The sequence below is a fragment of the Coloeus monedula genome, assembly GCF_965178545.1.
Source record: "Coloeus monedula genome assembly, chromosome: 6".
In the NCBI taxonomy this organism is placed as follows: Eukaryota; Metazoa; Chordata; class Aves; order Passeriformes; family Corvidae; genus Coloeus; species Coloeus monedula.
This window is the reverse complement of record NC_138786.1, coordinates 42,247,046-42,263,411: the sequence shown is the minus strand read 5'-3', so window position 1 is coordinate 42,263,411 and position 16,366 is coordinate 42,247,046. Positions and strand designations below refer to the sequence as shown.

The following is a 16,366-nucleotide window of genomic DNA, read 5'->3' as shown; positions in this document are numbered from 1 at the left end:
CCATCAGCGTTCAACATGCCCTCAGTCACTAGCGCTAACTCGATTAGGGCAGTGAGGAGTGACTTACAGGGGAAGCTCTTCTCCACAGGCAGTATTTGCATACAGTGATTGATGCTGATAGCTCCTCTAAACACATCCACATTTTGCATTTTAAATAAAGCAATTGCTGTAGAACTGCTCTCTGTCACTCTGTGGGATTGGCAGTACCAGCATAGGATATACCTTCCCTCTCTTGAAACAGCCTTTCTCCTTCTCAGAGGACACTGCAGTGGGATGAGGAGAAGGTCACTGACCCCACCTTATGTTTGAGGGCATGACATTATAACCTGTTGTGTGTCCTGTCTTGTGAAGTGGCTTGTGGAGAGTTCTGGGCTGTGTGGTCACTGCCACACAGTTGGTGGGCCTTCACTGGGAAGGTCAAGCTCATGTGGAGTATGTAGTCTGAAGCCTCCTGAGTTTCCTTCAAACAGTTTTTCCTTGTCAGATTTCAGGCTCCAAGTAGGCTCCCCCCACAGTCACCACTGTCTCTGTGTAGGGAATAGATGAGCTGACTGCATCATGGAGCACTGAATATACAGGTGTATTATCCACAAGCATTTTTCATATTATATGTATATATTATGCATGTATACCCCCCCATATAAATCCCATATGAAAAAAATCCATCTCGCAAATTGTCCAAAGAAGCAAAATGCAGGGTATGTCCAAGTGAAATTCTGATTTGGAAGGGGGGTGGTCTTAAGCCATGTCTGTCTCTGAAGAGGAAAGTGTACAAGGGAGGAAATGGGTGTGTTTAACTTCTGTTTGAAGGAAGGACAAAAGGAACAAAAACAGATCTGTGGTGATACTGCTGGTATCACAGGCTGCTTTGCAAAGTGGCAGTTGTTTTATCTTCTTTGTCTATCCTAAGTGTTTTCTTTCTTTCAAAAAAAAAAGGAAATTTGCCCAGAAAGTAACCCCCTTTGAACAGCAGCAGAGACTTCGTAGTTTAGGCTTTGAGTCCCTTGGAGCAGGCACTCAGTCCTCCCCTTCATCCTTGGGGTGCAGGGTTCACTATGGAGGCTAAATAAACAGAACTCACTTACATCCACTGTCTAGTGGTCCCAGAAAGAATGGCTCTAGAGGCTGCCAGTGCTTTTTGCCTTGCAGATTGCCTGCTGCACTTTGAGGGTTTAACACCTTCAACAAAATTCTGAGGCCTGCTGGCACAGTGTTCCAGTGAGGCCCAGAAGAGTTTTCATTAGGCTTAGTAGGAAATACGTGTTTTCGCTCATTCCTGTCCTTACTTTCTCATCTTTGTGCTTATCATAAAGGACTTGCCATGTCCTGCTAGTTGCCCATTTTGTGTCTGAAAACTTCATGGCTGTGCAAAACCAGGCACTTCACTACTGGGCTCACGCTGTCTGGCTCTGAATGTGGGAGCTCCACAGTGAAGGTGGCCCTTTCATCTGCTGCCACACCATATTAATTTTGCAAATGTGACAAGCTCAGCTTTGCAAAAATAACGTATTGCCAATGTCTTGTTCTATTTAATATTGTATTCAAATGGTCCTAGTGCTCAGCGACAGGGGCTGGGGGAACGGCTCTGCAGACTTCTTTGTCACTTGAGTGGCAGCTGGCTTTCAGGAGTAATTATAGCTGTTCAGTGCTGTGGTACATCAAACCTCTTGGGGATTAGTGAGGCATCAGGTGCATGGTGACTCAGAGGCAAGAACAGAGATGCTCCACTTCCCAAGCCATAAAGGTCATAATCTTTAGAAATCCTAATATCCACTTAGACTTTGGACTTTAGTGAGAAGGAAGCATTGCAGTGACCTTGCAGAGAGCGTTCTAATTTTCCAGAAGTCCAAACAGAGAAATTTAGACCTTAGGAGTTTGAAAGTGAATTGCATTGCCATCATGTGGATGCATGGAAGTGAACATCTAGTCAGAAAAATTCTGGAACCCTTGTTTATTAGTTAGAAATAAAAACAAACTCATGATAGTTATGAAAGTTGTTAAGTCAGAATGCTTATCAAAATGTGGAATGAAATGATAATAACAATTTAACTATGGTACTGTCCAAGTAAACACTGAAGTTAGTTTGACCCAAGTAATATGGGTTATTAGTATGAATTAGAGTCTAACCTGTTCATTAATATCACTACTTAGTGATATTTAGGGCTTAAAGAATTAGGTGTTAGAAACATTAAGTAATAAAAAAATGAATATGCAAAATAGCTAAAGTGGTACAGGATCAACATGATTCTTTTATGTCTTCTTCAGGGTGGTATTTCCAGAAATTGAACTGCATGAAAAGGTATTAGGGAAAATCCTATCTGCTCTGCTTGAACAATTAAAGCTGTTAAAACTGGCAACTTGTCTCATTTCTACTTAAGTAAATGTGATTTTATGTAGCAATTACAGTATCAGAAGCAAACCTGCCAAATTAATGAGTGTGTATTGGGCTCTATGTAATCTTAAATTAATCTAAGTCAACAATGACTACTCAAGATAGGGTAGGTCTGTAAATACTCGCAGTGCAAAGATCTAAACAGAAGATGTGAAACTGTAATAGTGCCTGCCTGTGCTCTTTTAGGGCATGTCAGCTGCAGGCTGGGTGCCTGTGTGCCTCCAGCTTAGGTTTTTGCAGGACACATACCTCAGCTTCTGAGTTTTCTGATTGGGATCCTCTACTACTCTGCCTCTAGCCTCTGATGTTTCCCCATGGGTAAGAACCTAGTATATTACCTGGCTGTCCCAGAAGAAACCCATGCTGGTTTCTGTCTTCTGCTTCAAGCTCCCCTGCTCCCAGCTCCTTGAGTGGAGCATACCCTGTATCTATTGCATGTTCTGCTCCTGATTCATCACATCCTGGCTATGCCCTCAGTAGCCTGGCCATAGCTTGGCCAGCATCTTTCATAGGTCACTGCTACCTCACACGACTTGTTCAGAAAAAGGTGTTATGCTGCAATATAAAAAACAAATCCTGAGTCAGGCACAGAACTGAGACACTTGCTGGATCATTCTCTTCAGTGTATCTTACCAAGGAAACTGAAGAGGTGATCTGGTCTTTCATTTCATCCTAATATTCCATCTGGATCAGGAATCATATAAGGGCTCACGTAGAAAACTCTTTGCTAAAATGTTCTTTCATGTGGTTGCACGGTCTTAACATGGTAAAGCACAGTTTGCAGCGGTTTAAGGAGTTATCCTCCTAGAATATATAGTTCTTGTCTGTTAAGACTGGGACAAGTGAGAGACTGATGGTGGATCACTGGGACATCAAGTAGGATTTCTCCTATTGCCATTTTTCTCTGTAGTACCCACAATGGCAATAGAGTTATGACATGAATAAATACAAATATTTCTTCATGCAGTTTTCTGCAGGACAGAATTAGATGGAAAGAAGGAAGATTTTCTGCAGGACATAGTCAAATGCACAAAAAGTAAAGAGGAATGATCTAAGCAGGAGACCAGAAGAATCAACAGGACTTTTAAAGTATAGAGAAGCAGTGGAAAGAGGGCAAGGACACGGGAACAAAATGAAGTGAATTCTCTGTGATAGTCCTTCCCTGTGATTCTAATTTTACTTGATAATTCAACCAATTTACCTGATTCAGAGTAAAGTTCAGTGGTCTGTGACTTCCCAGATCATCCCAAATGCCTTTTTTAGAACAACTTACAGCATTTGCTACCCTTCATTACTCCAGTATAACAGCTGACCTTAATGAGAAAATTCATGCCTTCAGCAGCTCAGCCACTTCCATTCCAAACTCCTACAGATCTCTTGGATGTACATGATACACTGTCCTGGTGATTTATCTCTTATTTAGCATCTTGTTCCAACATCTTCTCTCTTGACACTTCAGACTCAGAAGGTGTCTCATCTTCATTACTTGGAAAGGGTAATTCTAGGAGAGACTCCAGTGGGTCTCTCTGGTGCAGTCTGGCACAGAGAAGTACCATCTTTTGATGTCTGGGCAAGTACTTGTCTTTAAGATTTGCTTCTCTTTCTTGTGTGCTGCAGAGACACATACAGCCATCTCTTCTCCCCAGAGTACTAGGAACCACACGGATGTGGGAGCAGTGCATCTCACACAAATGTATACAGGTTGAGCTGCATTTCAGCAGCTGCAGTTTTTGCTGCTGGGAAGCAGTCCCAGAACTTCTAACATTCCTCAGTTCCTTTTTTTGATCCTTTGCTCCTGGCTATCAAAACACAGATTTGGGGTAACAGGTTGAATTCTGCTTTTTAGACAAAGAGATGATTAGATATTTGGAAGACTAGATATTAGGAAGAAATTCTTTACTGTGAGGGTGATGAAGCACTGGACCAGGCTGCTCAGAGAAGCTGTGGCTGCCACATCCCTGGAAGAGTTCATGGCCAGGCTAGATGGGGCTTTAAGCAACCTGGTCTGGTAGAAGGTGTCCCTGCACATGGCAGAGGGGTTTGAACTAGATGATCTTCATGGTCCCCTTTCAACTCAAACCATTCTGTGATTCTATGATTCTATGATCCAACAGAAAATAAAAGGCACCTATACTGTGGACTGGCAGGGAAATAATATTGTGCCCATGTCTCCCTAGTCCCATTAAGAAGTGCAGGTTGGGGACTGTGAAGGAGAGAAGTAACAGAAGAGAGATTATTTATTTATTTAACCTGCTTAGCAGCAGTAACTGTGAAGCATAAAGCTATCTGCAAAGGGTGATTGATTCTTCAGCAAAATCTGGAGCACAGAGATGCTGTGGTACTGCTTAATGCTCCCTTTGTGTTATAATCTTTTTTTTTTCTCTCTGTTTGTTTCAGAAGTTCTATGTGTTCCTGACTTGCTGGGTTGCTAGTAACCTGATGAGCACTCATGGAAGAGATGATTATTTCATTTCTCCATCATGGCTGGGAAGTCACCGGGATACTTTTGTGAAGGACATCTAGCCATCTCTGCTCACCTTGTGAAGCATTGTCCCAGTGCAGGTTAGTTGCTCTCCCTTGGCATATCACAGTGAATTGCAACTATTCATAGACATAATCCAGACAGTTTCTGTTGCAGTTTCTGTTCTTTTACTCTTTGGAGTCTGCCAGATGAACAACTTGTGCTGTGGAGGGTGCAGAGCCACACTTGGTGAAAAGGGCATTTGCTGTGATGACCTGTGTGAGAATTAATGGAACCAGCAGAGTATGGCACCTGTTACCAAGGAGGTGACAGCATCAGTGCTTAGCATGATATGTCACTGACAACTTGGGGGTAAGTTATTTATTCCTTGTGTTGGAACAAATAACACACACAGCGGGCAGCTGTAGGTAGCCTGCTTGTGGAGATATCTTTGCTTGGGAGAATGTCCAGAGGATTGACAGGAGCAGCTTAGCAACATGCTCTAGGACACACAGCAGTCACAAACTCCAGAATGAGTCATTGATGCACCCTTTTGTGAACATGTTCCACGTGAAAAGCAAAACCCAAAGACAGTTGTCAAGTCCCAATCCAAGCTAATTCAGCCAATGCAGTGATTAGGTCTCCCAGAATTTGAGAGGTCCGAGGCATTTTTTATATTAGGTTTCAGTCACTTTTTAGGATATACTTATCTGCAAACCCCATTCCCCAGGAAAGAAGAGGTGAGCCAGGGGTCTGCTGTGTGCAGTGAGCAGCCATGGAATGAAAAGGAGGACCCTGCCCCAAATGCTTGCAATAGGCCGTAGATGGCAGAAGGAAGTGCTGAGCTATAATGGCTCAGTGTGCTGGGCAGAGATGTTATCCAGCTGCAATCTCTCTTACAGAATTCAGAATACACTCAGGGTGTATTCGTCTCACACAGTTTTACTCTGCTTCCAGCACAGGCTAGTGGGCTCAGAGGAAATCTGCAAAATGGTGTCACATTTGCTCATCTATTAATTACAATTTTACGTAGTATTTTTATAATTATGATAATAACCTTATCATTTTGGTAAACTCAAAACATTTTATTTGCCTGTCCATTGAGTTTTTGTTTATCCCTTGCTCATTTACAGATGACAGTACCCATTCCTGAGGTAGTCCAGGCATTTTCTTTTTCTTTTAAAAAGGCAAGTTGGTCTCGTGATTCAAGCAAATTGAGAAATGGAGCCTAATGTATGTCCAGGCAGGCTTTGTTCTTTTTTTACTGGTTGTTTCTCTCATGGTTACATTTCTAGGAACATTTAGAAGGTGCTACAATTTATTTTTAAAAGGAAAAGGTTTTTATTTTTTGTGATCCTTTAGTGTGAATTTTGTAGTGTTTCTATAATTGCTGTAACTCAGTTTGGATTAATAACTATTTGCAAAGCAAATAATCGGAATGCAGCACTGGCATTAAAGCCATTAAAGTTAAAGCACTGGCAACACCACATGTGGCTGTGTGCTGTCCTGCTGCATGGCCTCACTGGCTTATGCTGGCAGGATTTTGAGGTTCTCTCGAGTTGTGCAGTGGAGCCTGAGGTGAACATGGTATTTCTCTGGTTTGGAGTAGTTTGTCCAGTTAACAAGAGCTGCTGCAGCAACTGCTGTGATCTAATCTGGCTGTGGACATAAGTTTGAGAATGATAGGAAAGGATAACCTGACCTAAAGGGCATCAACAGTGTAATTTTACAAATATCCTCCTGTAGGCCTTCCTTTGGTTTGGAGAAAGTCGTTTGGGTGACATTGCATTTCTTGCAGCACTGGAAAGCTGAGCAAAGCTTCAGCAATGGGGAACAATAAACATTATTAGCTGGGGTGACCCTCCTTCCAAGTGGAGGGCATCCAGAACAGTGAGCTGGCTGCTAGCTACAGGGGCCTTGTTTTTAAGGAAGCTGGAACACACTGTCCCACCAGAGGTCTGGAGAAGTTCAGGCTGCCACAGGGGACGGGAGATTCACTTGTGGCTTCCTCACCCACATGTTTCTGGCAGTGTGCTGGAAACGGGACAGGAGGAGGGAGTCAGGAGAAAAAGAGACTATCCAGTAGTGGAAAAACCAAAAATATATCCAAGCTAGCCGGGAAAATAGGCTGGATCAGAGCAGGAACCTTATGATGAGAAATCATAGCGCTGTGATGAATAGAAGAAATGTGCAGAAGGAGCGATTTAGGGTTTTCTGCATCTAGAAAAAGTGAGTCTGAGCTAGAAGAGCTCAAGACAGCAGAAGAGCTGGGGATAGCATCCCTAAAAGCTGATGTCTGTGCCAATGCTGGAAGCATCACTCCCTTGGGACACTGCTGAATTTTTATGGTGTAATGACAAAACCAATGGAGGATATAAGTGATTGTCTGAGTCTTGGTTACAAGAGTTCATTAGACTGAAAAACACCTGATGAAACCATACTTCTTCCTAAGACTGACCCAGAGGATCATTTATTTGTAGTAGCATTAACTACTGACAAAAAAATAAACAGTTTGGTTGATGTGTTTGAGTTCAATGTTGTAAACAGTAATAAAAAATTATTTGCAGCATTGACTGCTTTCAGTGTTGCGATGGAAAAGAATTTGCAATGCTGGAAATACAATTATTGAAGGTGATTATAATTTTAGCTTTAGTTAAATTATTTTCATTCCAAGTATAACACTCTCCAATGAGATTATTTATAACTTACGTATTGCACTTGAAATAATTGGCATATGGTGTAAATTAACCCCTCTCAAAAACATGATTCATGTGCTTTGTTGTAACTGATCTATTAAAGGCAGCTTTGCTTTATGTTGATTCTTGCCAATTTAGGCAAAGCAATTTGAGTTTACACTGTCCTGGCTTTGCCTTATCTGATCACTACCCTGCTTTTTATAATTTAACAATTGCAGTTACATCAGGGATGTATGATAAAGCTTATTGAAAATATAATGCCAGTTTCTTAAAATCAGAGAAAAAAATGTATAATAATTTCATTCATCATAGTAATTAATTTGTTTCGATTAATGTTTCAAATGGTCAATGTGCTGATTTTAAGCACCTAAAGAAGTAAGAGTTTGGTATTTCTGAATTAAGCAAGCTGGGACTTCTAAACAGAAATCAACTTCTTACTGTGCAATAGGAAGAAATACATTAAAAAATTATTTTGTTCAATATGTCAAGGAATGTATTAAAATATCCTGGGTTTAAAACATTCATTTATATTATAATAAAAGGATTACATCAGAGAAAGACCAAGGTGCCTTATCAGTTTCCTCTATTTTTCAGGTGGATGAAAAAAAGATTGAGGAAAAGACTGCATCCATATAAAGGAGGAAGGATTCCAACCTGTTATTGTCATTATTATTAGGAAAATTATTTAAATAGCCTAATCTTTTTTTTAAGTTACTTTGAAGGCAGTTGTGAGCTCCAGTAGTGCTGTGAATGAAAACATAACTAAACAATGCAACGGGTGTGTACATTCGTGTGTAGCTAGCTACACAAAGAGGGGTGTCTATATGTCTGTATATATGTATCTCAGATAGGGATTACATTTTTGAACTTAAAGCATCAAGATCAAGTGGTGGAAGGCAGCCATTTGCCTTTCTCATTGTCACATTTTCCTAACTCAATTGGTGCTGAGTGTTCCCAGGGAAGGGGTAAGGCTGGCAGCTGTACGTCCTCCCTGAAAAGAAATGACTGTGGGTGAAATCAAGAGACCTAGATCATGAATAGTAACGAAAATTGAGCAGGACCTTTGATCCGTAAATTTAAGGACCTTTGGTCCTTAAATTGCTGGGACACTTGATCATACCTCCTTGCCATGTTTTTACATTCTGGCCAGTTCTTATCCTTCCTGTGACTTCACTTATAATTATTTGGATTCTGCTAGCCGAAGAATTTCTAGCCCTGCCCATTTCTGTACAAGGAAGCACACAAAGACCAGGAGCATGACAGGCGTCTCACTGCTGATTAAGGTTAAAAGACTCGCTGGATGCAGTTCTTTTGGAGCAAGTTTGTTGTTTGTGTCCAGCTGGCAGCAATGTTTTGGATTGGATGATGTGTTTTACTGAACCATCCTTGCACTTTCCAAACCCAAGTCACATCGGTCGCTTACCAGCATCTCTCCCCCAGCCACCCTAGCACACTGCTAGGTTAGTCCTCCTGCTCCCCAGGCACAGGTGTTCCACTTTTCCCATGGTGTCATTTCAAAAATGCTGCAATGGGAGAAAATCTCTTTGTAAAGAAAGCCAGGCACACAGTGCAAGCTCTCCAGCTTTCTGTTACTGGAGGTTGAACGCTAAAGTTTTCTGTACCTCAGCCAATGTTTGCTTTGATTCCCTGTGTAATACCTTGGCCTGAAAGAGAAAATTCATCATAGAATTATAGAATAGCCTGAGTTGGAAGGGACAGTTCGCTTGCTGGTTTTTCTTTTATTCTGTGTGTAGGTAGCCACAAAAAACTACTGCACTCATTTTTTAACATTTGAAATTTAAGAACATATCCCAGCAGTTAAGCATGCCCTTAACTTTGGTGAGAGAAATGTGTTTAGAGAACTCAGCATTGATTAGTATAGAAATCTGTTTCCCTCTCCAACTAACCAGAGAAAATACAGTATTTTCCTAGTATTTCCTGTGAAGCTCATCTGTAAGAGGAAATATCAGGGCTGGCCTCACTTTCTCCCAGTGCTACATGGCTTTACTATGAAGACAACCCTCTTCTTGTTTTTTTTCTAATTCCAGTGTGAGTGAACACTAGTAAGCAAAGTAAAGAAAGCCTCAAAACACCTAGACAAAGAAGGATGCCCAAGAAATGTCAGTGAGGCAGCCACAACTTTAAAGTAAGGGACCGAGGAATGCTAACAGCCCTTATATGGTATTTGAAGAGTGGAGCCCAGGCTCTCTGTAGTCCACTGGCTATCCTTACCAATCTCTTGACACCGTCAGCTCTAGTGCCATATTAATTTTCAGAACCCCAGAAGCAACAAATTGACATCCCTTTGCTATATTTAATCTGAAGTAGGATCCATTTAAAGTCCTACTGAGGTGGCCAAATCCAGATCTTCTGTGAATGGATACAACATTCAGAGCACTTAAGCACGCAATGTAGGTGGGCTCTGTGTGACTGTGAGCTGCCTATGTGAACTTGGAAGGGGTTTGTGTTGGTTCCAAGACTGAGTCCATCACAGTCAGGGTGCTGCTGGCTGTGGGGCTGGGGGTAGCTGTTTCCAGTGTAGAAAAAGCTTGTCATGCTTCTCCTTCATCTACAGCTCCATGCCCATCTTGGTTTTTCATTCAGGTTCATTTTTTAGCCCGTGGCCTTTCCTACTGGCCACCACTAATTCAGCCACCACCTCCTCCTCAGAGGGCAGGATGAGCAGCCTCTTGATTGCCTGGTTTGATGCATCATCCCAGTGAGTGCCATTGCCCAAAAGAAGGACCTTAGCAGTGTTGGCTGAGGTGTGTTGGAGATGGAGGTGCTTAAACAGGGTGGGATGGTGTCTGGTACCTCTGACAGATCAGAGGTAGAACAAAAACCTGGGGTCCTTGTTTCTCACATCTCTGCCCCAATTACCAGAGTGCATTTCCTTCTGCTTTCTCAAGCAGCTATGAGCTTTCCCTCTTACACCACCTGACCACCAGATCAATGCGAATGCTGTGACTTTAGCACTTGCATCCACTTCATAAGCACTGGGCAGCTGCTGTAATGCTTACAACACTCATGATGTCACTGCTGGGTTTAAGCCAGTGGTCTATTTTATGATTAGAGGTTTTGTTTTTCACTGGAACAACTTCAAGGCTTTTTCATCGCTAGCTCCTGTTTTATTCCTTGCACCACTGTAGAATGGAAAGAAAATGAGTGAGTGGGAGAAATAGACTGGTCTGTGGCAGAGACTGGCAGCACTGCCAGTCTTAAAAGTCCTCAGCAAAGCTCATCTCACAAAATCTCAGAAGCTTGCTGAGATTTTTTTTATATGGGAAAGCATGAAATGAGCATTTCCAAGTGAGAGGGCTGGGGGTTTCCTGCTCTTCCGCAGCAAATACAGACAGATCATGCTTTCCCCCACACCAGCCTTTTCTGTGGAGCCATGTGCATTCCAAGGGACAGAACAGAGCAGCTCCTAAACACAATAAACATTACTCTGTCTGCATTAGTTTTTACATTTCTTTGTTTTATTTCTTGTTTTGTTTGAAATTACCTGTACCACAGGAATACAATTTATTTAACAGGTTGTTATTTTTTTAGGAGCAGATAATAGTTAAGTAGATACTGTTTATTTCACTGACTGTCTATGACTCCCTGCATCATTCTCACAGCCTCTGTCTCTCTCTGGCCTCTCCACATAACCCAGCCACAAGAACAGCAGAGCAGCCTTTGGCCATACGATTGATTATAGCTTGTGGATACAAAGTGGAAGCTCTGTTTTCTTAGCTTCAATTGGTAATAAAAGCTCAACATTGCATTCTAGGGTCTTTCTCAATTACTTGCCCCTCTAATAGCTGCTTACATGTTTCTGGTGAAGCATGTTTTATTTCATATATTTATAATAGTTTAAAAAAAAAAGATGACATAGCTTACAAAGAGAAAAATAATGCCCCCTTAGCATAAGCAATACTGCAAGGTTCTGATTGTTGTGGGGACATTTCTTGTAGCTTCACAGTTTTGCTGCAAGGTGTAATGCCCAAGTTTCCCCAGAAACCTAAATTCAGAGTGGTAATTTACCTTTTAATTGATCCCCATGAAATTTGTTTTGCATTACAGGTCAGACACTGCTGTTCCCAGAGAAGAATGTGCCCAAAACAGAAGAGCTGGTCGCTTGGGAAGAACTGCCTTTTGTAGTAGCTGAGAGGTACATGGTTTTTGTTATCCACACATGCAAATCAGGGGCTGGAGCTGCTTTTACTATAGTTGCTGGTCTGGGTTTATTCACTGTCACTGATACATTTACCTCTACTGCTTCTCTTTTCTTTAAGTCATAGAGCCCATCTGTTTTCCAAGGCTCGAGCTCCATCATCTTTTGCCCCATGAAGAAGGACAGCTGTATGACTGCTGACTCTGTGAATCCTATATTACAAATGAGCAGCATAAAGAGCACTGACCCAGAACCCATTTCCTAGTTCATGTCTCACCTTCCACATCCCCAGACTTTTTTGTAAGACTGTGAGCATTCAAAGACCTAAGCAGTAGCTGAAGCTTTTTTTCCTACTTCAAAGTGCATTGGGAGAACTACACTATGTTACACTCCTCTGCAATCCCAGCTCACTGCGTAGCTGGAAATGTTCCTCAGCTGTGTCAGTGTGATAGCACTAGTGATGCACAGCAGATCACAGTAACTGGGAAGAGATGATTGTGATTCTGCACTTGTTTGAAGGGCCCAAGAGACCTGACCTGCTTCCCAATTTATGATGGTACAGGCCTTTTAAGGGTTAAATCTAGACAGGTGTTTCTGTCCCAGTTCCTGGGAAAGAGTTTCCATTCCTTGCTAAGAGAGTTTAGTATACCCTAAGTACTGTCTGGTTCACTTCCCATCCTATGTCAGAAGAAATGCAAACATTTCCCTGCATATTATCTTCAAGCAATGGAGAATATTCAGATGAGCTCCAAGGTTATGCAGCTTTAATGGAGAAAAAGTTCCTGGAAAAAAATGTATTTGGTATCTTTATATTGCTCTGCCAAAGCAGGAGTTGCCTCTATCCCATAGCCCTAATCTAAGAAGCCCGCAGTCTCTGTGAGCTAGAAGCTAACTCGGCAGCTCTCCTTAATTATGTTTTGTAGACAGTTTCCTGTTACAGAGAGCAGGCCTGAGTCCAAATAAAAGAAAGCTAGAAAAGCCTTTTGGGGTTGTTTTTGGGTGGTTTTTGGTTTGTTGTTTTTTTTTTGTTTTGTTTTTTGGTTTTTTTTTTTTTTTTTTTTTTTTTTGAAGCGGGGGAGTGTGAGGGTGTGTGTTTGTGTGTAAGTGACTTTTCCGGCGGGGCCCAACAGACTAAGAAGTGCTTCTTAGGATCTTTTCAACCCATTTTGGGACAGCTACCTTTGCACAGCAGGCCAGGACACAATGTACTGTGGCTGAGCTGTGTGGGACTTGGCAGCATTGCAGCAGTGGTCAAGTGAGTCAAACTTACAGGTGATAATGCAACCCAGCACATCTGTGAAAGCATTTATGCCACACCCAGGAAGAGTTGCCAGAGCGCAGCACACGGCAAGATGGCTCTGTAGTGGTGGCATGCATTTCACATTGGTCCCTCAGTCACAGATAGGTACAGGGATAATGAGTGCAACCAAAAGCCTCTCATTTTCTCCCCAGCTGCCTCTGGGAGGGAGCTGGGGAGAGAAGCACAAATATCCGCTCAAAGCACAAGGCCACTGTGTAATTGCTACTGCTGTGAGCACAGAAGGAGTCCCAGTTCCCATGTGCCTTCTGCCCCTTAGGTCTCTGCTGGTTTACTAATATGCCTGAAGCAAGACAATTCCTTTATCAAGTGAGTACAAAATGAGTGACTGTGTAGCATAGGAAGAACTCAAAGGAGATGGAATGGAACTAATTAAAGTACAAGGTGTGAGCTGGCTATGAGAGCTGAGAGGTCACCATCAGTCAGCACCCCTGTGTCTGAGCCTGCCAGGGCAGGGTTCTGCAGTACTGACAGCCCTTGCTGGGACACATTCTGCTCCAGCAGAAAACAAGCACCCAGTGTCTCTGATCACACATCTCAACCCTGCTTTGGAAGACTTCCTCCTGGGGACAAGTTTACTCCTCTGCCACACCACCTTTCTCCTGGGGAAGCCAGGAAAGGATGGAAGCTTGAGGAGAACAGAGGCAATAGAGTTAGTGGTGTCCCAAATGTAGATCAGAGATTTTTTCTCACCTCTACTGCCATGCTGCTGACCACAAAAAAAGACAATACACTCAGTTTTCATCAGCTCAGGATGCCTTAAAACTAAGTGACCTAGAAAATAAAGTTTCAGGGAACACCAACAGTCAGTTTTGTCAGTCACCTACATTCCCCTCTGGCTACTGGGAATGCAGCAGCTATGGCTTAGGCAGCAGATCTACACCAGGGCTTGGAGACAGCAGGAACCTGGTTACATAAAAGGAATAAATAAACATTCCCCCTGTTCTTCTCCCACCACCTCAAGGCCAGGTATTTGCTTTCTGATCAGCAAGAGAACCTCTTACCAGTCCCAGGTATAATCTATGCTAGCTCTTTTCCTGCTGTTGAGGATAATGGGATGAGGCAGGGGAAGACAGTAGTTGGAGTATCAGGGGTTTCATGCCATCCTCTAATTTATTTCCCTAGGCTGCCGCAAAAAAGCAATCTCTCAGGCTCTAGAGCTGCCTCCTCTGAAAAGCAGTGCCCTTGATTCCTAACTAGAATTTGGCAATAAGCCTAAAGTCTCTGTGGAGCCAAAGAGCTCTAATGAAGTCTAGGAAAGATCTGGTTTGGGGTGTATTTATACTTGGGCAGTAACCATGCAGACAAAGCCTTGTGTTCTCTGCCACAAGGAACAGGTGGGGAATGGCACTCAGCTGAGCTGAAGAGGCAGGTGTGATACACTATGGGGTGAAAAGTGTGGAAGAATTGTAGTTAGCACCACATAGGAGAGGATACAGAGATTATCAAGTCAACCCAGCACTGAAGCATAATATCAGACTCTTTTCTCTTGCCATTTGGGAAAGACTTGCATTTTCTCAGGGACATACATCCTACCTCCTCAAGGGCCTGCAGGGATTGTACATGGGAGGGACTAGCCAGGCGTAATGACACACTGTACAAGGTCGCAGAATATCTTACACAGTTAGGAGCATCTTTCCCAGTAAGAAGTGGGGCCTGTATGTACAAGTGTTAGAGGAGTCTGGGAGGCAGCCTTTTTGTTCAGGAGAGGTCCAGCAGCATTGTTCTCCAAAGGAGCATCTACTCTATGGTAAGAGGCAGAAGAAAGGTGACAAAAAGAAGGACCATGGCTGCTTCCCTTTCTAACTGACCCCTCATAACACCAGCAGATAAAGTTTATATTGACTCTATTCTTCCTCTCTTCCTGCTTCTGTCCCCACTCCCCCTCCAGAACTGGCAGAGGGAGCTGGGGAGCAGGCAGCCTGGACAGTGCTGAGAGCATCACTGGTCAGAGGGGCTGAGCCCTCATGATGCCTCAACAAGTGCAAGAGCATAATCTGGTATTTCCCACAGAGAAAACAATGAAAAAAAGAGAAACAGGTGACTGATTAAAAGTTTCCCCCCTCCTGTACACAAGATTCTGCAGTCACGCCGACAGATAGACATTAAATAATTCTTCCATAATAAATGATTGGAGATAAAAGCCGGCGGTGGCTGCTGCTGCTGTTTGGATTGCTCCGTTGTCTGCATCTTTGTTACTAGTTTGTTCCCCGGCCACTGTCGGCTGGTGCTGGGGTTGTCAGACCTTTGCCTCTAGCATTTCTAGGAAGAGTTTATGCATGGGAACCTTGCCCTGCAGTTTGATGCTGTAGAAGTGCTGCACAGCTTTGGCAGCCGTCTGCCGCAGGAGGGGCAAGGTCAGGAGCAGCTTGCCTGCTCGCCGGGGCTCCTCATTGCGCTGACTCAGCTCGTAGTCCTGCAGGGCTTCGTGGAGAAGGTCCTGGAGTTTCTGCACTGCATCCATGTCCTCTATGTGCATGGAGTCTGGGGTGAGGGAGAAAAGACAGCAAACAGACAAGTCAGACATAAGAAAGGAAATCCTTTTTGGTCCTGAAGCTAAAGATGTTTTCTTTCCTTCTTGTCTGTTGTTGTGGGGATTTTTTGGGGGTTTTTGTCTGGCCACCCCCTTCCCCCACCCCAGCAGGGGGTGAGGGGTGTTGTTGGTGCTGGTTTGGTTTGTTTCTTAAGGGGAAACCAGCTTGCTGGCCGGTGTGGTGCTGCTGCAATGAAGTTTGGCAGCAGCCCAGTGTGTTGGCCCTAGCAGTGCAGGGACAGTAAGGTTGCCAGGGGTAGGTGGGTGACACATGTGCCCTGTGTGCTGCCCATTTTGCCAGCCAGCCACCCAATGCAATGCAGGGGTCAGGCAGGGGCCTTTGTGATTTGCACTTTCACTTGCCCTCCATGCTCCTTCTTGGGAGAGTCACCCTGCAAGGGGCAGCAGCTGCTGTGCTGCCGCTTGGGAGCAATCTCATTAAGAATAATTAACACTGCTATAGCGCTTCATCTGTCTAAACTGCCTAATTGCCGTGCAGCTGCTCAGGGTGTCAGCAAGACAGAAAAGCCCCAGTAGGTCACAACCAGCGTACCCAGGGGTGTTGCCAGACCCACCTTTGTGCATATGCCCCTGTTTTCAGAGACTGACAGCAGCTGCTCAAGGAGCTTCCTGATGAAATAAAGGAAACCCACACCTCCTGCAAGACCTCTTCCCTTAGGCTGCTAGTTAGATTCTACGAGCTGTTGGAGGGGCTAGCAGGGTTTGCACGGCTCCTTGGTGTGTCTGCGAAGCAAAGGTAGCTAGCTGGTAAGGACCCGGTCCATGGCTGAGGTAGGGAACCGTGTT

General features: G+C 43.6%; 1 protein-coding gene across 3 annotated transcripts in view; it reads right to left on the bottom strand.

The window, feature by feature from the left end:
* Nucleotides 1–699: 699 nt before the first annotated feature.
* The window catches only part of ESRRB (estrogen related receptor beta), a 143,498-nt gene continuing 127,831 nt past the window's right edge, over nucleotides 700–16,366 (bottom strand). For all 3 annotated transcript variants that reach the window (XM_082283813.1, XM_082283814.1, XM_082283815.1), the window contains one exon: nucleotides 700–15,510. In XM_082283813.1, coding sequence (XP_082139939.1) covers nucleotides 15,266–15,510 — 245 coding nt within the window. In that variant the 3' untranslated portion in view covers nucleotides 700–15,265. The remainder of the gene's footprint in view (nucleotides 15,511–16,366) is intronic.